The sequence below is a fragment of the Ceratosolen solmsi genome, unplaced genomic scaffold (assembly GCF_000503995.2).
Source record: "Ceratosolen solmsi marchali unplaced genomic scaffold, CerSol_1.0 scaffold41, whole genome shotgun sequence".
Lineage (NCBI taxonomy): Eukaryota > Metazoa > Arthropoda > Insecta > Hymenoptera > Agaonidae > Ceratosolen > Ceratosolen solmsi.
In genome coordinates, this window is record NW_011948424.1 from 6,071,427 (window position 1) to 6,096,581 (window position 25,155).

Sequence of the window (25,155 nt, forward strand, 5' to 3'; positions counted from 1 at the left end):
TTAGTTTCAGCAAGAAATAATAAATGTTATAGAATTAAATTGTTTTAAGTTTTGATATTAATATGTATATTTGTATGTAACGAAATATGTATAATTTAAACGAGATGTTTATAGAAGTATATGAGATTAATTAAGTTAAATAAAGAAAAATGTTTTAAGCGATCCTAAAATAACAACAATAATTAAAGTTGACGTGTTATCATTATTTTTGTTTGTTTTTACTATATATATATATATATATATGACTTGTTTGAATTTAACATTTGCAGGCTGTATGATTTATAATTTTTTTTTATTATTAAAATGACGTATCACCTATTTTAATTTAATTGTATCGTATGTGCTTAACTCCTTGCATAGTCTGTGTCTTAAGACTTATCACCTTCATAATTTCTTTGCTTACTTTAAGTAACTTTTAGGAGGTACTATTGTAAGTACGTACGCACACGCACAAGCAACCAATCATCAAAATTCCTAGTCTTTTTAGTATTCTATTAATCGTGTTAATCATTCTTAATTCGTGTTAATCATTAATTCTATTAATCATGCCATCGTGTTAATTGTAATATTTTTATCATTGATATGGGGAGACTATGTAAAAACTAAGAAGAAAACATTACAATTATCGTCCATTTATTTTAGTGTGCCAATTATATATAATTAATAATCCAATAAAACACGACCGATCAAGCAAACGATGGTATGACAAAATTTCCCACCGACTGGATAAACCATTCGTCGGCCCTGTGATTTTTCGCCCACGCATTCGCGATCCAAAGAATCGAGCTCGAGGGCCCGCGCTACACATCACCACGGCTATAGTTTCCAGCACGGAAGTGTCCCACATATTAATGTCGTGGCAATTGTCGGTCAGCCATGGACGCGTTGGGTGGCGACGGTGGGTGGTGGCGATAGGGCAATCGTCCGATCACTGACGACAGCAGCTTGATCGGGCCTCTCGATGTCGTAGCTACGCCCGGCCGGAGGAACCGATGTACTCGGGGCCCACAGGCCCGTCGCCAAAGTCAGCGATCCGCTTCGGAGAGTCGACGCGTCCATCTGTGACGTTTGTCGCGGCGGTTCGCGGCCACGGGCTGCCTCGGGCGCCCGGGGCCCTGTCGGGCCCGAATTCCGAGCATCTGCGAGCGGCCAATGGCGCGTCACGATCGCCGGCTGTCGCGTGCCACCTCGGCCCCTACACCTGTCCCGCGTTTAGAGCGCGTGCCGCCGCCTAGGAGGAGCAGGAGGACCTTTATCCTCGGGCGCTTATTGCGGGCGGGCAGCTGCCGCTCTCGGACCGCTCTCGTCAATGTCGAGGGCAGCTGATGCGTCGGAGCCGACGCGGAGACAGGCCGACGGAATGAAACCATAATGGCCGGCCAATCGATCCTCTCGAGCGTCTGGGGCGCCGGGTCCGATGCGTTGCTACGCTCGCCCGGACATCTCGCGCGGCCCTGCCCGCCCAGCCCGTCCCCGCCAGCCATCACTAGTTCATTCGACAACGGGACGGGGGTGGGGCGGAGTCGCCCGCGGAGTTGGTCGCTAAGATTACCTGTTCTTTCTACTTTTTCTAGCCGGTAGGTAGCCGGCAAGATGCTGACTGTGAAGCGCTGTTTATCCGCAGCAAAGATTGCCACGGAGGTGAGGGCGAGGAGTCAGTCCCGTAGGCACGAAGCTTCTCTAAACGCTTCTGTACGCATTGGCAAATGATGTTTCATTTGCATTTTGAAAATAAGGAATACGCATCGTTATTTTAACGGCACACGCTTCGCGTAATTGAAAGTAAATGGATAACGAGTTCTTTTGTCTGCTCGGAGTTTATTTAATTCTTCGTGAACTTTTTTTTGTGGAATGTTTTATAACAGACAGAATTGTCGAACATCCATAGATCGACATTTTTTATCCCTAGTTGAGTCCTATTGTTTATCATTCACGAGCATAAGATCGCATTCTTAGATAAATAAAGTCAAGGGGAAAGCGTGGGGGATGCTCTTTAAATTTATCCCGAGCAAATTTATCCCGGCACAATTTATCCCGAGACTGGATTATTCGAAAAAAAAAAAGAAAAACAATATTTTGCTCGCCTGGACTCTATGGCGTCGAATGGACGTAAGCCGTTCGTAGGGTCCATCGGCTAAAGCGACGAATGAACTGGAGCGACCATCAACGTAAATATTCCTCGTGGGCACGCGGCCACACAATTCTCAATTTTCGAATCGAATTACAGGCGTAATTCCAACCGCCTGGCCGGCCTAGCGTGACAGTGGTTAGGCGAGCAATATAAGCGAAGTAAGACTCCGATCGAAATTTCAACATTGAGCTAAAATCCATCTCCAAAGTACACGGGAGAGCGCATTAACGATAATTATTAACTCAATTAATGTGGGCCTTCGTAGTTACACCATCTCCTCCTTATCACCCCCTCCCCATCCCCCCTCCCCATCGTCCACTAAACCCACCCTTCCACTAGGATCGTGCCAAGGCAAAGTGAGCAAGTTTATTCAATGCCAGTGGCAGAGTGCCGCCGTGGCGCTGCTTTGATCGGAAGCGAGAGGAAAGTAGAAGCGATAAAAGCGCCCAGCCGGCTTCGGGGGCGGCGGATCGGGCGACTTGGGGTGGGGGTGGCCCGGCGCCTTCCCGCCACGTGATGATGCAGCGGGGCTGTGGGAGCAGGCGAGCCTACCGCAGCTGCGGGTCTTACATTCGAGGCGAAACCGCTGAGGGAAGCGCGTGTACGCGTTGCACCACGCTCGCTCTCTCGTCTACGCACTCACGCACGAGCACGAGCAGGGGCAGGAGCAGGAGCAGGAGCATAGAGTCGCACGGTCCTTTTGGCCCTTCGTCAGTCAGTCGAGAGTCGGACGTGCGAGCGACACTTTGATTCGAATTCAGCAGCGTGGGTGAAGTGACGCAGAATTGTTGTTTCGTGGGACGGGAGTGCGACTGTTGTTGGCCCGAGTGAATCGCCGATAATTGTCGACCGGTGCTCGGACTTTAATTTTTCACGTCCTTTTTAAGAAATTTAATCGCGAATCGAAGATGACGCTAGACAGGATGAGCGCAATGTGCATCGTCCTACTCTTTGCAATCTCGTCTCTCATCGAGGTAAATATATAGCCCCGTCAAGGGGGATGATTTGCAATTCTCTCTCTCTCTCTCTCTCTCTCTCCGCCTTTTTCTAATTTTCTGCTTTTCTATAAAAGAACCCCCATGATGAAAATGTAGCTTATTTAAAGTTTACATAAATTTCTTATAGTGTGTCGGGAAAAATTCGATGGAGTTTCAATATATTATGACATTTATTAAAATTTAGAGAAACGTATCTTTATGCCATTATAAGCAATATGAAGTAGGTACAATTTTTTTAATTGCCACAAAAATAAATTGCTAACAAATGTACTGAAATAGTTCAATTCCGATGAATCTGTTAATTGACTTTAGCGAACAAGTTCTTCGCTTTTGCAGTTTTACAATCTCTCTGATTCTCAGCGATGATTAAATAAAAATGCTCTGAAATTCAAGCATTACGTTCTTTTCACTTTGCACTTGATTTTTATTACTTACCATTTATACGGTAAACGGTATAATATACATAAATTCTATTTCTGCCCGAAGAAATATTGTATTAAAAAACTTGAATATTTATTTCATCGTGGTTCTTTTCATATATATCAACTTCAATTCATTTTTTCGTATTTGTAGAGATATTTGCTCGAATAGTACAAATTGTTTAAAGAGTAACAATGCACCTTTTTCACTAATATACTGAAATGTTAATTCAGTTTGTTATTTTTCAAAATTATTCATCACCCGTCTGATTTATTAAAAAAGTTAAATAAATAAACATTATGAAGTGCATATATAATTTGAAGATATTATAGCATTTTAAACTATAAGCACAAATACATATATTTAAAAAAAAATACTTGAAATTGCAAAATAGAATATTCAGATGTTAAAGTAACGGATTAAAAATTAAAATTAAATTGTATTGCTTTAAGCGGCCGATTAAGTGCTATTGTGTAAAACTACGATTACCAAGTAAATAATAGGAATGAACTAAAGTAAATTATCGAGCGAAAGTTAAACAATTATTCTGCTCAAACGTAATAATGTAAAAATAAAATTTCCAAAGAATCTATATCTGCAGACGATTTGCATGAATCGAACAAACAACGAGGGCAATTCTTTTATCGTTTTAAATTTATCGCTTTACCATCAAAAATGCAGATATGGCAAAAATTATATCTACATTTTAAAGGGCATTAAATATAATGAAAGAAACAGTGAATCGGTAATAACATTTGAAAGCATAATATGTAAAAATTTTATAATAATTGAAAAAAAGGACTTTCGTGATAACTGAAAATGTACAAGTACGCGTAGATCGGATAATCGTCAATGTGTCAATTATGTAAAGTATCATTACAACTTTCGATGGCTTTCATTACCTATGATATTTGTTTGCGTTATTCGTAATGATATTTTACATAATTATAGTCGACGAGAAAGCACGTATCCAATTTTCACTACACGTTACGTACGCGTACACCCGGTGTGTGTGTGTGTGTGTGTGTGTGTGTGAATTTGCACTCGCTCTATGTCAGAATTTAAGAATGTCGCTGTAGATATTCACGAGGAAAATTTGCCTCATTAGAAAATATAGGAGGACACAGAACAGTTTAACGATAATGTTAATATACCTCATTTCAGAATAGAATTGTTTATTCAAGAAATAATGTACTTTGAGATTTAATCGTTATTATGTGCGACATGCTCAAAGAAGGGTAATCATCAGTCCATAATGTAATAAAAGAATAAATTGATTATTAACGAGAAGAAATGGGATATTTATTAAGAAAATTTATTTTAAAAATGATGGGAAGATTTTTTGTAATATAAGGAAATAAGTCAATCAACGTTCCATCCAGCTAACTATTAAAATTATAATTTTTTTTTTGCGATTTCTCATGACATATTAAATGTTATATAGCTTTTTATTAATAAAACGGAAGTGTCGACACTTATAAAGCATGAAATGTAAAAAATGTTGAATAAAGCGACCGAGAGAGGAAGGAAGTCTCTCTCTCTCTCTCTCTCTCTCTCTCTCTCTCTCTTACTCTCTGATCCCTCTCTCCCCTCTCTTGTTCTCTTACCACCTGCTCATACATACAGATATCTATAATCGTATAAACACGTGCATTTACAAGAGTTAGACTTATAAACTTGAAAGGGAAAATGGAGCAAATTTGATGAAAAGTTGTAGGAGGCATGGAAAACTTCGTGTTATATACACATATATGTATATATATACACACATACACACACATGCATATACAGTTAGCAGCTTATTGTCGCCAGTTAGATATACAAGCTACATTGAATTGGATACCTTCAATATTCGGCATATATAAACTATATTGTAATTGCATTCGCTACATGCAAAAGTATATATATATATATATATATATATATATATATATATATATATATATATTTTTTTTTTATTTATATAAATAAACATAAATTTTAGTTATTTAACGAAATGAACATTAATTTAGTTCTCTTGATATTCTCATAATATCTTTCTCGCTATGGAGTAAAATTTTTTGCCTTATAAATACAAAAACTCCTCACAGAATAATCATTCTATAGACGTAATATATCTATATTCAACTTAGTCTCTAAATCACAGTAATTTCATAGTACTTTTTTCTATACTTTTTCTAATAATAATTTACATTTTTTTACCGTGTCTTTTTATGCAGTTATAATAAATGTTATTATACTTTTTAACAGAAAATATGAAATAATATATTAGCACTACTAAATTTCATTCGCTCTTATTCATAGAAGCATGAATGTAAGTCCAATTTGATTTAAATTATCTTCTAGATTAGTTAATTTCTTTATACTTAGCTTATAACATTATATAGAATTAGTTGTGTATGATATTGACAATTAATAATAGCATCAAACGATTTTTTATGCAACTCGATGTTATCGGATTTTGTATAGCTTTGACAAAAATGATTAAAAAGTTTAAAATCATTTTGCATTTTGTGATTTAAAATAATTTCTTTATGTTTATGTAAAGCTGCCTGAATAAAGTAGTTAAAATTGTCTTGTTGAACGAAATACAACGACTGGGGTAATCATATAAGATACATTAATAATAATATTTTATTAATAAGATAATTATATAAGATTACATTATAGCACAAACAATTAATAGAAAACTTTAAAATATTTCCTCTAATTGAAAATATACATTTACAAGTAATACACAACATAGAATACACATTTACAAGTATTTCCAAGTTTTTTCTTTATCTAATTATCAGATTGTGAAAGTAATTAATGTCTAATCGGTCCTAAGCAAGCACAGAACACGATGCATTCGAATGAATTAGATCTGGCAAATGTGAAATAATAAACGGTGATATAATTATATGCTCTCCTTATCAATCCAGATCAGCGTAAATAACACACTATTGATTTAATATAACAAAATAAAGTTTTCCAGTGCTAAAAATGCCTATAAAATAATTTAAAGAATGTATTTTGAGAGACTTTATTTATAGAAATTTTAACTGACTAGGAGAGATCTAACAATGATATTTAAATAAAATATACATCAAATTGATTTAATATTGCATACAAAAGCATGAATTAATTAATACGCTGTGCTTGTAATTTTTTAATAAGAATATATCGCACTTATCGATGCCAGAAAAATTAATGCAGAATATATAAACTAAAGCAAATTGCACGGCAATTCTATGAAAAAACAAATAGTTGATTAATAAAGAATGATTTGGAGATTGAAGATTTCAGATTAATGTATTCCTATGGAATTAACAATATCTATAAATTAATAATATATTAATAATTTCAATACAAAAATAAGAATAATAACTGAAAGATGACAAATGTTAAGATATTCGGTATGAGAAAATGTTTTAGCAATATATTTCCAAATTTAATGCACCGTTAGAAGATATTCGTATATTTAATATTAATTATAAAAATATAAGCATATAATTGCATGGCCCTTTATAAATAAAAACATTATTTAATACATTTATTATCAAATTATTGATTCTTGTTTTTGTTTGATTAAGATCATAACTATACACGGAGGTCTAAATTAACCTGAATTTATATTGAAAATTATAAAAAGTTGTTTATTTTGATTTTATAAGTCGATAAAAAGCTATACACTCTCGGTTTATGGTAGGATAATCTATTGATAAATGATTTCACATGAGTTTTTCAAGCGCTTTTACGCAGTCAAGTTTTTTGTTGTTTGCTATAAGTAAGCATAAAGTAGAAAATTTTCCCTTTCTATAAGAAAGATTATAGCCACACTTCAATATATTTATAAAAATATGAAAAATTACTTGTATATAGTACTCTTATGCTATAAATTTTTAATTTACTATTATTTATTTATTCTTTTTTTTTTTTTTTTTTTTTTTTTTTTTTTTTTTTTATTGTTCTTTTAATTCGATTATTTTAGAGTACAATAGTATTTTTACTATAATAACCATGAAAGCATTAGAAGCAGTTTTATTTATAAATTTATTGAAATATTTATGAAATAAATATATAAAATATGATATTTACTACTATGCATATTGTTACTAATACTTTTTATTCTTATAGTCTTCTTTTTATTCATATCGTTGTACAGTCTAACAATTTCCTTAAAACATTTCAGCAAAAATTGAACAATTCAACATCTAAGTAAATACAATAAATTAATCGAAAGCTTTTTAAGACAAAGCAGCCGCGTTTTGCACATGTGTTTATATAAAATTCATATAGCTTCGAACAAAATGTCTAAACATTAAACTCTTTCCATTGTCTACGAAAAATGAATCGACGGAACATTGTAAGAGAAAAGTATTTCATCGGCAGGCAGCGCATAAACTAACGAAAATATAAACAGTAACTTAAAAAAGCTTGTTTTATATGTACATATCAAATAGAAAATTTTCACTCGAGGCAATGGCAAAATATTATTGCAGGCGATGGAAATGTAAGTATATACTTTTGTATAAATGCGCCCAAAGAATTTTATTCAAAAACGAATCGGCACTTTGAGCTCGGGAAAAGTAGATTTCTCTCATATTACGGTATATAATAAAAACTTGCTATGTAATATGCAGTTATCGTGAGAAAATCAAGACTATAAGTCTTAATTAATTTCAGTTAACATTAACTGATATCATTGTATTAGGTTACAGCTCTGAATAATTTATGTACCCAAAGCTTATGTGCACACATATGCCATTGCTGTTCCATATATTTATAATTAAATTATTTAAAGTTGAAGCTGCATGAATCTAAAATTACGCGAGTTTGAAGTTTTTAAACTCAGATAATCGTGTGTGCGTGTGTGCGCGCGTGTGCGTGTGTGTGCGTGCGTGCGCGCGTGTGCGTGTGTGTGCGTGTGCGTGCGTGCGTGCGTGCGTGTGTATGTATGTGTGTGTGTACAAGAAACAACTATTCTATGGCATTCGTATACTCTATTTACTTATAGTTTCTTTGTAAGCAATTTAAAACTGAACTATATTTATATATTATCAGAAATAAAAATTAAAATATCAAATAATATTAATGAGAATCTTCTTTATTTATTTATTCTTTTTTTTTGTTTTGTTTAATTAAAATTATAAAATAATAGAAAAAGCAACTTATTGCCATTAAATCAGTGTTTCTCAAATAAATTAATAATATTAAAATTTCAATATTTCTTTTCGAAAAATTTTTAAATTATTATATATAAGACGCATTGTATTTAAAACAAAATCCATTTCTTGGATCGATTTCTATTCTTATGTGTTTATTCGTTTACTATTTTTATGTGAGAGTAATAAATGTCAAATACTTATTATTTATAACATTAAGCAATCGTCGATCTTTCAATGCACTTTATAAGTAGTCTAGTATAAAATAAAAATATAAATTTGATTTTTTCGCAAAAAGTAAATAAAAATATGAATTTTAGCAATAAAATGATTGCTGCAAACATTTTCTCATTGTTTATTATCTGAGAAGTATATTTATTAAAATGTCATAGTTAACCAGACATCATCAAGGATTCAAGCTTTTATAAGTACATACTTGTTTGTGCGCACTTGAAGCGTATTGTAAATACACTGACAAAGAGAGAGAGAGAGAGAGAGAGAGAGAGAGAGAGTGGGGGGGGGTATTCAGGCGAATATGAAACGACTTTGAGGTATCTCGTTCCTCATTAGCATCGTATAAGAAAAGTGGTTGCGCCAATGGTGAATCATGTTATGCGCATTGAAAGAAGATGAGTAAAAAAGTTGAAAAGTTAAGTGTAGTATGTAGATACAATTGCGAGACTACTGAACTCAAATAAATGGAAAAACAAAAGGCTCGACACATTTCAAAAGTTGCTTCTGCGGATCTTTTGTTTTCTTCTAGTGTGCGTGATCTGTTAATAGGTTAACTTGAGCTTTGAAAGAGATTCGTTGCTTTTTTTTCTTTTTTTTCTTCTTCGTTTTTTTTTTATGTTCTCAAAAGATATTCAGAGCGTTAATAATGTTGTCGTAGAAAGGTAATACAATGTCCTTATGAAATGATGTAAAATTTTAACCGAATGTCTCCGCTCCATCTCGAATGAAAAGTTCATAAAGGGATGCTCGCTATGTTGTTAGCGATCATTCTTTTAAAAGGATTTTAAATTGTCATTTCTCTCTGCTTCTTCTGCTTTTTCATGTTTCACGAGCATTTTACCCTTCTAGATCTTAAATTTTTTATGAAACATATAATAAGATGGGAGTTACCAATCGATGAAGAATATTTAACCGAGTGCCATTCCTCATTTTCCGCAATTACTAAGTATTACGTTGCGAGGAAATGGCTTTTCTCGATAGACTCATTAGTGTTTGAGAGATTTTCCAACGTAACTCATTAAAAATGATTTATTGTTGAAAGATGATAAAAGTAAATAAAGTCAATTTTAATATTATTATTATATTCTGATATTAGTTTATATTTTTCTTCGCGAAAACTTCGTTCTTATTTACTAATTTACATATTTTTATAATTTACTTAATTGCCTTTAATCTACAGCTGATAAATTCTTTTATTATTCTGCTTAATTATTGGCATAATTTTAATATAATAATAAATCCTATTACTAGTATATTTTTAATATTATTGGCGTAGAAATTATTAGCATTAGCCCTCGTAAAACATAATTACAATGCTGAAAAATTCTTTCGCAAAAGTGCATTTAAAACTTAAAAATCAATGTTTTTAACGCCATTCAACAATATGGAATCCTGAATATTCGAGTAAAAAACGTAAATCTTCACCACATAATGTTTTTATTTATCAAGTCTATACGAAAAGTGAGCTACTTTTAATAGCAACGCATTTTTAACTGATCGTACGGGAACTCTGCTTCGCAACTCCCAATGTTCGCACAAAGGGCCGAAGGGAGGGGGAACATCCGAAAAAAGGAACAAAATTTCGCAAAAGCTGCGAAGATACCACTCGTACTGTCGGGTGTGGAATATTTATCGCGTTTGGATCCTCTATCGGTGCTCGGCAAATTACATATGCGGCCAGCTGGCGCACCCCAACTCTCCCCCTCCACTCAACTTCCGTTTTTTCGCATCGCCTCACGTCCGTGTATACGATTGTATGAAAAAGTCAGACAAAAAGGGGGAAAAAGAAAACAAATGAAAAAAATGAGAAAATAGCAATAAGAGGGAAAATGCAGGGAAAGTCGAGCCCTACAACGTACGGAAGTTGTTCTCGTGTTTGTGCGTATGTGTGCATGTGCGCTTAGGCCCTTCCGGACGTTTCATTGTCACGCAAAAGTATGTCTGCCTATAATGTCTCGCGAACTGTTGCATTAACTTTATGTTTATCCTTTAGTAGCTTTGAATGCCCATCCTTAGATAAAGAATGTATAGGGGATTTTCGTTGCAATTTTTTTGTAATGAAATGTTTACTATATAGAACTAGATGTTTTTATGTCCTATGTCCTAGATGTCCAATCCGCAAAAATTATTTCTTTTATGCTACTAATATGAGTCTGAAACATAAACAAACAGACAAAAAAAAACATAATAATAACGTACTAATTAATATTACATTTTATCATAGATAAATGATATGCGCGTTCTTAAGACAAAGGTAATCGATACATACTTTTATAACAAATATTTCTAACAAATTTTTATGTGAAAAAAAGTTGGATATATTTTAATATACAATTGTATTGTTTAAAATACATCTAAATATTTCAAATTTATTTATTTGAAATAAAAAAAAAATATATATATATATATATATATATAATTATGAATAAATTTCAAACTTTTCTCTAATTAATAATCTTTTAATAATCAATCAATAATTTTACATCGCGTATATATTTTATTATTGTTACAATAACTTCTTCATCGTTTTCTTCTTTTTATTATTATGACCAGTATTATTATTATCTAATTATTGCTATAAAATATTTCGAAATTATATACGTCGTAATATAATTAATTTTAAAAGAATTTTCAAGAAACATTTTTTTAAAAACTTGTGTATTTAGAAATTTTAAACATCAATTTCGTTTTAATATGATTTAATATTTTTTTAGCTGAAATTTATACGTATTTTTTATTCGTATCCGCGTTAGCCATTCGACCGCATCAAGGGAATGTACGTAATTTAATTGTCATTATTACATGAAGAAAAGGGTATTATTTTTCTGTCGCATCAATATTGAAATACACGTATGCGTGTGTGTGTATGTTAAATAGTTTAAAAGATTTTATTCTGATAGTGAGTAGTAAATTTAGGGTCATCATGTTTAATCACATTCAGTCGATCATTTCTTTAAGACTGTGTGAAATACTACATTGTTTATAAATTTTATTTTCAAGCCCAAAATGTTTTAATAACGTAATAATAAATAATTTACTTTTCAATAAAAAGTAAAAATATAGTGTTTTTATTTTAATTTTGTAATTCGCTTTTTATGAATTTTGAAATTGTATTAGTAAACTATTATTAATTATTTCGGAAGTAATAAAAATCATATTAGATATAATATTACAAAAAGTTTTTTTACTATCCGTAATGATATAAATCATTCGGACGTAACGTGTATTATGTCTTAATAATACTCGAAAACTCTTTTAAAAAAATTGTCAAAAATCATAGAAATTGTTCATTTCATATCGTTCATTTTGAATTTTGTAATGAATGTCAAATAAAATTTAAAAAATTTGTTGTGATTAATTTTACTAAATAATTTTTCATGATAGGTAATTTCCTTAATTTCTTGAACTTTCTCTTCTCTCTCTCACTCACTCATACACTTACTCATTCACTCCACCAGTCTGTTTCTTTTTTTCCCTTCCTACGTGATACAGTCACTTGCCAGAACCCCAGAAAAAATGTTAATCCTTAAGCATTTTACAAGAGTGATTTTAACATGTGAGAAATACTTAACGTATTTTGCCGTGCGGAACCGAGTTTTATTACGATTGTTAAAATTGTGAATGAAAAATAAAAAGAAACGGAAAAGGGGGCGAGGTGGGCTTTAGGGTTTAACATTGAGAAAATTATACGGAACTTATTTGGATGAGAATATTTGCTTTGATTTTGATATTACAATACAATATTAGTATGTCACAATCGAACTTTTGGATACTAATAAATAATATTAATTTTTATGTAAAGATAAAACTATTTTTATGACCGTTAGTCCTCATTTAAACCTATAAAAGTCATTTATGCTTAATTTAATAATGAAAATGACTCAGAATTAATATAATTTACTATAAGTATACAAATTATAAATACTATTAAGAACTATAAATAAAATCATCAAATTCTAATGAAAATCATAAAATTACCTTTAGCACCTGAATTAATAAATTAGTATTAAATAATTCTACTAATAAACATTTTAAAACAAATTAATATTAAGTTATTAATAAGAACCAAAGATGTTTTTTTTCCCGCATATAATGGGATATAGACAATTAGAGTTGTAAGATTGAATAAATGCAATTGGATTTTATAAATCTTTAAAGCTCAAATAGTTTTTTAAAAACTTATCGAAGCGATGATTAACAAATTATGTACATGAATAGTGCAAGAGTTTCGAAATGTACAAATGTTGGAAATAATGCCCATAATGATCATTCATTAACATAAAACAGGATGAGAGTGTTTCTTAAATTTTTTAAAAATACGTGTAGCTAAATGGGCCACTTTAATACTATAAAAAATAAAAAAAATTAAAAAATCAGTAAATGGAATTTTTGTAAGGCATTTTAAAATTATCTTCTTTAAAATTCTGATCTTCTTTAATTATCTTATAATAATATATTTAATCCAACTATTTCATGAGATCTACTTATATGCGAAAAAAATTCAACAATCTTTTTTTTTTTTTTTTTTTTTTTGCGAATATCTTTAAATAAAGTATTCTTAATGATATACTAATGGATAACTGATTTATTTAATAATTGATAATTGAGCTGTATTTTATTGAATTTTGTTATTATAATCGACTGTTTTATTATATTACGTATATTTTGAAACGTCTAATAAATATTAATATCGTTTTATTTAAAAATAGTATATACATTTTCATATACATAGAATCGACTATGAGGTTAATAAGAATAATTATATTGAATTTTTATTAATAAATTGAAATATCTATTTAGTTACTTTTAAATTCATTTTTAATTCAAATGTCATATACTGACATTTGAGAAACGAGTGCATTTTAAATCAATACTATTCAAATAATTTAATATTAGTATAATTTTATAATGAAATGGCTTGATTTGGAATAACAACAGATATTGCAAACCTGAATGCTTGTATTGTTTATTCAGTTAATGGGTAATTATTCATTTCCTTAACGATTATTGACAAATAATGTATACATTTTATTGTTATTGCAATTTCACTGCATTCATATTTGTCAATTTTTAACTTTTTACAATATATTTATACATCCCCCCCACACACACACACATATTTAATTTCTTTAAAAAAGTCCATATTCACGAATATTATTTAATTCTGTGCGGCATTTGTAAAAATAATCAAAAGTAAATATTCAGAGCCCCATTCTATGCTATAAAATTTTGATTAAAAAGTTTGAAAAATAGCTTTATATGTGCAGTAATGCAGAGAAATTATATTATTCAAAATGCAAAATTAAAAGCTCAATAGTAAATTAAAAATTATATGTAATGTTCGACGGTTGAATGCTTTGGTTTTTCAACTTTGGTAAGCTGAATACTTAAGAAAGTTATTCTTTCATACTTTTCCTTTCTTTTCTTTTTTTAATCTACAGACATTTTCATTTCGTAAATCTCTATGAATGATAATCTCTTTTAAAGTCTCATATTTCTTTTCTTCGAATATTTTAACTTGCAGATAATATGTAAGTATTTATGTACCTTGGAACTTTATATTACACTCCTACCGTTTGGTTGGAAATGCTATTTCGCGACATTTAATCGAATCATTAGTTAATACGTTAAAATTTTATTTAATATATCATTTTTTTTTTAATATATTTTTTAAATATTATTCTAACGAACAGTCATTGAAAATTTGATTCATTTAAATTGAATTTTTAAATTATTAGAATATAAATATAGTTCGATCTTATTACACATCTTTTACTTTCACGTAAATATTGCTTCATTATCCTCTTAATAGATGATTAAATACGTCCATTTAATGGGGAGTGTTATTATTGTTTAATTAAATTGCGACTGGAATAATCCCGTATGATCCATACTTTTCTATAATTGGGCGGACTCGAATGACTCGAATCACAATAAATCATAAGAAATCCATTTTATGCCAGATCAAAATCACTTATTATTATTTCTCGTTCGTATTATTTAGAGACGGGAGAGTCAGAGAGTCTGTGTGACAGAGAGAGAGAGAGAGAGAGAGAATGAGAGAGAGAGAGAGAGAGAGAGAGAGAGATACACAGAGAGTTTATCATTGGACCGTTTATGACTCTATTCTCTACTTGAAGCCTATCTATTCGCGAGACACAATTTTAGCGTCTCAAGGACGAACGCCATGATGAAGAAGCGCCTCCTTCTCTTTCGGTCGAGGATTATTGAATCCAATGGTGGCCATTTTTTGTATCAGAGCTCGCTCGACAATAAAACAACTATTGTTTCAATTGCTTTTTATCGATGCTCGGTTGCTTATTAGGACAAAATCCCTTCGTCTTCGTGTCGATCGAAACGCTCGTCTGTCTGTCTCGTGTGGATCATTTGTAGTTGCTTTACGAACAGACGGTGACTAGTTTTTTAATTTAATATTTATTGTTCACAGTTAGTCGGTGTCGAGTTTGCTTTACTCGCTAGCATAAATTCTATCACAACAACGCGTATTTTCCCATGTTTCAACTAATTCTGTATCAATCGTCGGACTTTCCCACGCTTTCGGATTTTTTGTAATGATACTTAACGTCGGTTAATTGTAATCGGAGTTTCTCGTTTTACTCGGAGTCAAGTATCCATCGTGGAATCGAATGGTCTCGATAGCCTACGTGACATATTCAAAGCCGCAGACTCGTCATTATCAATGGTTGTGTTGTGCACGTGTGAAGTCGTTGTAAACTTTCTCAATTATTTTGCATGTAATATGTTTATAGGAATATTTGCTTCTCCCCACCTCTCCCCCCATTCCCCTCTCCCTTCCCCTCCCAAGAACCATCCGGCCGCTCCTCTATTTTCATCACACGAATCTTGAGTATTTAATGTCCAGTATATAAAATATGTCAGCTTCATTATGACTATATTTATATATTTATATAATATTTATGAAATGTTTGATTTGCATGAATGATCGTTTGAATAATTTATCGTGTAATGTCACGTACAAAATTGCACACCCACAATTGTTGCTCATTCGCGTTAGATTGTATATTTATATAGATTATCCATGTATGCATCTATCCCTCTAGTAACATTCCACGGCTACCTGTTGTAGCTTAATAATATTTTTATTTATTGTTATTTTATTTTATTTTTAAAGTGGAAAGGTTTGGATTTATTTTAAAATTCAATTTTATTGCCATTTCATTTTTCCGTATTCCGTGTCTTCGTATTTCCTCCATCTTATCCATTCGTTCGTACTTCAACACCGGTTATTGGATAATAAACAAATTTATTATTATGTATATATATATGTATTATTTATCATTCCCGGAAGTGATAAGAAATCAGTTAAAATGAAGGAATACGAAAAAATGGCCCAAGGCTTTACCTCTGCAGATAATAAAAACCAGGACCTTTGCTTTTCACGTTAAAACAATTCTCACAATTAAATATGTTATGTACTTTTTATCGAAATTTGCTAAATAATCGTAGTTTCGCGTATGCCGACATTATGCCATATACGTGATAATATTAATTAATGAAAGTATGAGTAAGAAGGGTTATATTTATTAATAGAATTCTATTCGCTGAGGTTATTAAAAGTACTAAATTTTTTTTTATCTAATACCAATTATTTCTGTAGTTAAGACTTGCTTTTTGTAGCTGTACTTATTAAGTAAGGCGAAGATAGTTTTTTTTTTGCTTTTTAATTATTCTTATGCTGTTAAAGCGAGTATTTAATAATTTTAGATACTTAATAATATCTAATAATTTTAGAATTATTATTGAACCTTTATTATTAAACGAATTATGTTTATTTGGTGTAAATTCTAATGGCTTATGATATAGTAATTTTCGAAATAAATGCAACTGTATTTTGTAAATCATTATATCTTTATTAATGATATGTTTATATATATATACTATTTTGTGATCGATCGAGCGACTTTTAATCACTTATGAACAATATTTACGAATATTTATTAATAATAAGATGAACATCAAAATTAAAAACAGTTATTATGTATTAAAAATTCATTCAGTGGTCACTAAATTATATATTAGTAACTAATACTGTTTGTAGTATTTAAAAATGGTATACATTTTATTTTCTTTATGCTTGCATAAACATTATTACTTATCACGTATCTGCAAACCATAAATTTTATAGATTTCGCCTGTATTTATTTGATTTCTTGTGACTGTCGATCGTTTCGATGTAATCTAAAAATGCATTTTTAGAAATACTTTTTAGGGCTCGTATTACGTGTTTAATGAGGTGACAAATTTTACTGGCAAATGCTTGAGCGATTTGATAATATGATACCATGGCTCATAGTAATTCTCATCTCCCATCTCTTTTTTTACGTTAAAATTTTGTAATACGAACGCAAGTAGTGGATAGCAATTTTCTTTTCTCAATCATTAATATTATTAATATTATTAATTAAAATATCAAAGAAATACAATAAAAGAATGAAATTGACAATCTCGACTTTGGGATATAATATATAAAAAAGATATAATTTTTTTTTAAAAGCATTATTATATACATTTAGTTTTTAATTTTTGTAGTACGATTGTAAGCATGAGCTCTTTGCGCTCTTCAATTATATTGATTGTCAGTACCGATTTCGTTTAAATGGATAAAAAGTATAGTTTTTAATTTAAAAATTTCTTCCATTTTTATCAAATCTTTAAGACAAGCAAATCATATATATAATTTTTCTTTTGCTTTTTCGAACAAACGAGAAACGAGAAATGAGAAATGGATAGAACTTGAAAGTAAATTGCTTCTATACTAAAAAACTGTTTAAACAATGACGATCTGCGTTTTTAAAAGAAATCTAACTTTTAGAACGGAAGGTACTCGATCCCCATCCGCAAATACAATTTGCCACTTCCCATTTCCTAGAAAATAAATCTCTTTGGTCCATTTCAATCAAATACAAAAGAAAGCCGAACATATTGGAGTAAAAGCCCATCTTGTACTTTGCCATATAATGACTATTGACCAAGGATAAAATTTTTGTGGTGATTGGAATACACTGGGGCGGGGGGGAGGTGGGACACACGAAAGTCACAACTGTGGCAGCGAAAGTAAAAGACACATGTATAAAGGAAGAAAAAACATAGAGGGGAGCGGAAAAAGAGGGAGAAATTGTTGGAGGCAGATGTATATATATATATATATATATATATATATATATATATATTGATATACATATATGTGAGAGAAAGGGGAGGGAATGAATAATAAAGGAAGCGAGAAGAAAATGATATATAAAGAGAGAAAATAAGAAATAAACCTCTGGTCGAAATTTAAAATCATTTTTCTTGGTACATATGCACATAAGATTTTCCAACGCATGTTTATAACAAAATTTTCTGTTGCTCTGTTTGATTAAAATGAATTTTAATCGATCATTCACTTTCCATCAGCTTCATTTATACGATTAGAACTAGCTTATCGTGTGAAATACCGTGCCTATAACATTTATAAAATTATACATTCAGCTATTATTTCGTTTATTATGTTTAAGCAGATAAATAATAAATATTTAGTAATAAATAAGAAAAAATAAATAAGATATTTAGTAGGCCGTTATCGCTTTGAGAAACATTATTTCCCATTATAGCGGAATCCATAATGAGAATATACATAATGAGGTGAGAGAAAAAAATTACTTTTGTATCTGTCGATATAATTTTCACACGACAACGCAATTCAGGTCTTTGAAAACGAATCGTCAATAGTCACTTTAAGATTTGAAATTGAATAAAAGGAAGTAAAAAAAGGAAAACAAGGTGTCTTCTAGCTATTCGTTTCTTTGAAATTATTGCAACTAAAGTAATTTATGGGGCTTTTTATGCTCTCGTAAAAGTCGATCACAAACGGAGTAAGAAATTATTCGAAATTGCAGCAGGCGAAGCCCTAGAAATTGAAAGAAATTAATTTCACGTCATAGTCGCGCACGCAAGCCTTCCAATGTGAGCCGAAGTCGTCGTCGAATCGAAATCGGACGGCCGCAAGAACCGCGGAGCCGAGCCTCGCCCCTTTAAGAAGCGAAACCCGTATTAGTATAAGAACGAAGTTGCTGATAATAGCGATGCAGCAGCAGCAGCAGCATCATCAGCAGCATCAGCAGCAGCAACCTGGCAAGTGCTGATTTTTGAAAAGTCGAGGATTGTACGTGAGTCGGCCGGGTGAAACGCAAGCTGTGGAGCAAGAGAGGGAGGGCGGCGGGACTTTAGGGAAACGATGGAACGGCCGAGGCGAGAAAATAAGGCCCTCGCCGGCTGCGTCGGGCCCGCGTTGCGGTCGGAGCGTGTGCGGCACGTGCCAGCTGCCGCGTTATGTTACTTTTAAACGCGAGTGTGCGCAAAGCCACTGCACTGCCTCGGTGCGTGTGACAATGACGCGCGCGCACCCCGGCTTCTTGGCCTCGCTTCGACGTTTTTCTGATGCCGTCGAGAGGCACTCGTCCGGTCCAGGTAATTAAATTTTGTACAGCTCGCGGCTGGCTGATCGACGGGGTCGGGGACGAGAAGCCTTTTTGGCAAAGTGCACTTTCTACTACTTACGGCTTAAGCTTTTTTCCGATCGGTTCTTACCAACGACTCAACGACATCGATATTTCCCAAATTCAGCAGCTTGTTGACCCGTTCGTCTCGATATTTATAGCCGCCAATTCGACACTTAACTGGACCAAATTACAATCGAATGCTCTTTTACGTCGTTGGCTGAATCAATTTCATGATAATTTTAGCTCGGATGCCTGTTTATGCCGTGTATTAATAAATACAAAGATGTGCAAATTTTGACGATCGTGAGTAGTATTACAGCCGTTGATTATTGTTTCTTTTTTTTTTTTTTTTTTTTTTTTTTTGGGGAAAAAAAAAAAAGAGACAAGTAAGCGTTACTATATCCATCGCTGTTGTAACGCTTGCGTTAACAGTTTTAAAAATGTACGCATAAATAGCATGGGATACTCATGGTCAGTAAAATGTATGTGCTGTTGCCCACTGTTGATGCAATTTCACAGGTCGGCTAACACTAGAAAAACAAATTATTATTTAAGGTCGTTTAAGAATAGTAAGATCAATCACAAAATGAATATTATTATTATACTTTTGTCCTCTTTCATAAAAATATGATTGATTTGTGTAGGAGACTTATTATATCGGAAGAAATTAAAAGGAAAAACAAAATAATAAAACAAAAGATAAACTTTTAATTAACTTGATTATAAGTTAAAATTGAAAGGACGAAGATTATAAATTTAGTAGCTTTTTGACAATTAAACAAAATTAATTTGTTCATTAGGATATAGCCGAGCATTATATGCCTTTATATTTGATATGTATGTACGCATTGGTGGGAAAATCCAATAAAAATGCCAATAAATAATAAATAAAAGTTACGTAATGTGTTCATTTCATCGAATAGTATATAAAAAGATTAATTCAATCTTTATCAACGATACGCAATATGTGTTTGTATATATATATATATATATATATATATGTATACATATCGTGCATTAGATATTTGTTAATAATTGCAATGAAGATTAAACTTTGCCGGCAATTTTCGTAGTGATTAAATGTTTATGTATCTTAATAATCATAAAGATACCCCTAATGAAATTTCAAATGACTAAAAGAAAAAAAAAAGTAGAACAACGAAGCCATTAAAATTTATGTGAAACTTAAGGTATCCATTCCAAATGAGATGTATCGAAGCGCAAAAAGACAATTTTAAAACTAATTTAAACTTATTGCAGTTAATTTTTATTACGGTATTTCTGAGACAAAAATTTAAAATAAGATCTTTAAAGCAATTTTTGATTTTAGACATCAGGCCCAGTCGAATAAATCGATCAATCTCCCTTTATTTTAATGTCTCATTGGTTGGTAAAGCACTTGTTTACTTTACAATTACAATGACCTGGTAATTTACATGACCCGAAACTTTATGCTTCCATTGTATGTTATTTTTTCCCTTTTTTGTTTCCATTTATTACTTTACGCTCGAAGTTGAAAAGCCATCAGAGAACGCACACGTGATATTCGCTCTTAGACCCGCAATACATCTAATCCATTTAATAAATGCAATGGTTTATGAATATCGTCGTCACGCGCGACTCGATCATTCGAAAAGCATTCGCAAGCTGGATGCGATTTTGGCGCATGTCTACGTCACCGTAAAAGCGAACGCGCTCGCGACATTAAATGTTATATCCGCAGCGGTGATCGGCCGTACAGGCGACGACCAATCATTAGCGCGGACGGTGATAACGATTACGATTGAATAATTGTCGCGAGCGCCTGGCAATGGTGGCGAACCTCGCGAGGCAAGTGGCCCGCAAGCTGCAAGTCAGCTGGCCTTCGCCTTGGCGAGCACCTGCTCGTCGGCATATTCAGTCGTTTCGCTTAGCTCATCGGATATGGCCCCTCGGCTGCCGCCGACCTCCTTTCCCCGAGGGATCGTATTCCGATCCCCGATTATCTCCCGGGAATAGGAGAAGGTGATGGGGAATGCCCTTAGTCCTCTTTTGGCAGCGCGGGCCCTGTCTCTCTCCTTACGCGTAAAGCGCCTTTGTTTTTTGGAGGCGGGCGGGCAGAGGGGGAAACATTTTATAGCCGCTCGCCGATTACCAAATGCGATATAACAACGCTCGAGCGTAGCCCCTTTTTCATCCTGACCACATTTCTCGCGGGCAAGCGATTTACCTGCAGGAGATACACGTGAAACTCGGAAGCAATATGTCCAACTAAATCGGTCGTAAATAGTTTAATCGAATTTCGGTTGCGCTATGAGGATGATTTAACGTAAGGTACTCGAGCGCTCGCTATCGATATTACTCACATCATTAGATTATACGAGTATTTCCGTTTTTATTTATTTTTTTTTTTTTTTTTTTTTTTTTTTTTTTTTTTTTTTTTTTTTTTTTGTTTTGTTTGTTTTCGTTTTCGTTTTTTTTGTTTTTTCATCTAAAGGATAATGTTTCAGCAAGGGGAAGAAATAGACATTTAGCCGTTTGAAAATTAATCGTCATTGAAAATCATTACAAACGCAGTGATACTCTCGTCCTCGATTAAACATCTAATGATGCATATCGCGGACATATGCAACGATTCCTTCGCGTCTATTCACATAGGACAACCAAATGTATTAATAAAAAAAACTATTAATAAATTATCAGATATGATCTTATGAGACTAAACAATTTCATAGTGATAAATTCGTTTTGTCAGCTTATGATGAATTTTGAAGAAAAAAAAAACAAAACAAAACAAAACAATATAAAAATAAGAAAGAAAAAAAGAAAGGAACACATTCACGAAATATTTGAAATTAAGTGCAATATAACTGTTAACTTTTGAAGTGTGTTGGATTTTAATTCGAATTCATTGTTAATATCCTGATTCCTCTTTATCGTGCCCTGTGTCTTATTTCACTCACTTATTCGTTACTTTGGCTTTCATAAAGACAATGTAAGGTAAATCTATATCCAAAGTACAAAATTTCCACTCGAATATAAAATTCACTTAACAGAATTTAATCTCCCCAAGGCCACATGTCGGCTCAACGATCATTCGGCTAATCTATCCACAATCGCGTCAAGGTTCTCTTTACAAACACGCGCCCAGAAAATTGATTGCGCTCCGAAAATTGCATTAGCAGCTAATAAAGTGTCGAGGTGATCTGCGCATCCAAATTTCCAGACTGCCCCGGGCTCCTACTCCCAGCTCCCCGACCTCCCGTACCCACCTCCAACTACGGACGACTCACTACCAGAAGGCCAGCCATCGGCCAGCTCATCACTCCGCTTTCGCTTTTGACTTTCAGGTCGGCGAGGGTCGGGCGCATCTACGTCATCATCGGGGCGACTCCCACTGCAGCCGGTGTGCCCCTGGCTGGGGTGTCCTTGAACCCTGCGGCCGTGGCAGGGACACCGTCTGCGCGGAGTGCCAGCCCGGCACTTACTCGCCCCATCACGGTAGCCAGCCATGCTGGATCTGCTCGAGGTGCGGACCGGGCCTCTACGAGGCGCGCCACTGCAACCCGAGTGCCGACACCCTCTGCGACTCTTGTCATAGGCGGGCCCCGAACAATGCCGATTACAGGCGCAAGTGTGCCGGGAGCCCGGGCGTCTTCCTCGCGCCGGAGGACGCGCGCGATACCGGCGAGCAGAGCGAGCTCGTTAACGAGGACTCGGTCGACGGTGATGAGGAGGGGGTGGACGAGGAGAAGGATCGAGAAGGCCGGGAGAGACTGCTCTGGGAGGACGCGCAGGCCCAAATGCGAGAGGACGAGGGCAAGTCCAATGCCCTGAGGCCCGAGTAAGCAGTTCGAGGTGTAGTAGCTACCAGGAATCGTCATGGGGACGTTAGTTACGTGTGTCTGTGCCGTGGATGTATTACGTATGAAGCTGGCGGACTTTGCTGGAGTCCCGTTGAGCTTGTGAACATTTTTTGGACGATGCTTTGCCGATGATATCGACAGATAATGTGCGTACCGGCACGTCCCAGTCTCTTCGATGTTTTGCCCTGATAATTTTTTATTTCGGCGAAGTGGGATGGGGAGGGTGTAGTCGCGCGCTGTTTAATGTTTAATGAAATTTTCCACTCCATATTATGCTATTGTAAGAGCTTTTCTCAGATTCAAATGATTTAATGGAACATTGATTGATGACGATTGGTCGGGATGATTTGTTTGAAATAGCGCGAAATGTGACAAACTTGGTAGCTCTTAGTGATAATTATTTACAACATACACACACGCGCGCGCGCACACATCCCATTATTAATGTTTAAAAAAGGTTGTAGATAAAGCCATCTCAGTGTAAAACATAAATATTTACAAAATTATCAATACAATAAAACTGTAAGCTAATGATAATTAAAGGCATAATTACAATTAGAGTCGACGAGAGATATAACGAGTTTTAGTTATCTTGGCAACATTTTGTTTTGTAGTGGAATGGGAACAATTACCGTTTATCTTAGGATACATTTATATTTATTTGCAAATTTTTATATAAAACAAGAAAAAGTGCTTGATGCTTAAATCAATGCTTAAAAGAAAAAAGAAGAAAGAAAAAAATAGAAAAAATAAAAAGCAAAAAAAAAAAATATCTCAACGTTCTCTTCGCCAAATGAGACATTGAAAATATCAATCTTAATTTATTAATCTGAATAAGAATTTGAGAATTAAAAATTATTATTGTAAACGATTCGATGATAATTTAATTATTATATAAAGATAATATTTTCAATGTATTCGTAAATTGAGTTTGATCATTCATAATGTAACGGCTAAAGCTACCGAGCCAAATTATACTAATAGTTGTCATCCTGTAAATGATGCTGCGTAAATATTTATAAATCAGAATAAGTTAAATGTATTTTAACATTAATTTAAGGATGACAAATAAAAAGCAAAGAAGGTTTGAAAATAACTTTAAGCTAGTCACGTCTAATTGAAAGATAAAGAAATTACAAGTAGGTAATATTATAATATCACCCGAGATTAAAATAAAAATGTCGATAATTTGAAAAGTTTCATTGTAACTTCTCCTATCCTATCAATAGTAATATACATGATTGTTTTGGAATGAAACGATGAATTATCGAGTATCAGATCGTGTAGATTTTTCATAATAAGTAAGGGATATGCGTCATTACGTGGAAAATAATCTTATTACGTATGTAGCCGCGTATACATGTCCCGCTTATTATTAGTGTAGTGTCCTTTTTATTTTATTCTTACGAACGTTTACCTTTGTACTTATTTATTTTTCCGAGGACTGTCATCATACGAATTATTGGTAAATCTGTCATATGAATGTATTTTTGTACTTTATATTTCAATTTCTTTTATCATTACAGAGCTTCATCTTCCATGCGAAATGCGATACGCGTAAAAATGAAAGGATAAAATAATGATTTTATCATTGATTATCGAACAAAAGAATCTCACCAATATTTGCAAATCAGACTAAGCGCATTGAAAAGCAATGTTGTTTGACCATATATTTGTTAAGTATTTATCTAAATGTTTTTTGTACATAAATGTTTTATTTCTACAAATTATCCACGTATTTCTATAATGCGCATTGACGATCGTAAACTTGGATTTTCTTTTATAGAATATCGTGATAATTCTTTTACCTATGATGATGAGCCTACATTTGTAAAATATATGAAAATTATTCTATAC

General features: G+C 33.1%; 1 protein-coding gene across 1 annotated transcript; it reads left to right on the forward strand.

Annotated features, from left to right (window-relative positions):
* Window positions 1-2,719: 2,719 nt before the first annotated feature.
* LOC105362616 (tumor necrosis factor receptor superfamily member 4) lies at window positions 2,720-23,550 on the forward strand. The gene is made up of 2 exons (XM_011500091.1): window positions 2,720-3,105; window positions 22,783-23,550. The coding sequence occupies exons 1-2, from the start codon at window positions 3,040-3,042 to the stop codon at window positions 23,278-23,280; spliced, it is 564 nt and encodes a 187-aa protein (XP_011498393.1). The 5' UTR covers window positions 2,720-3,039; the 3' UTR covers window positions 23,281-23,550.
* Window positions 23,551-25,155: the final 1,605 nt, after the last annotated feature.

Excerpts from the sequence above, each read along its gene's own strand:
- LOC105362616 (XM_011500091.1), top strand. The coding sequence starts at position 3,040 with ATGACGCTAGACAGGATGAGCGCAATGTGCATCGTCCTACTCTTTGCA. Across the intron at positions 3,106-22,782 it reads CAATCTCGTCTCTCATCGAG|GTCGGCGAGGGTCGGGCGCA; the intron begins GTAAATATATAG and ends TTTGACTTTCAG.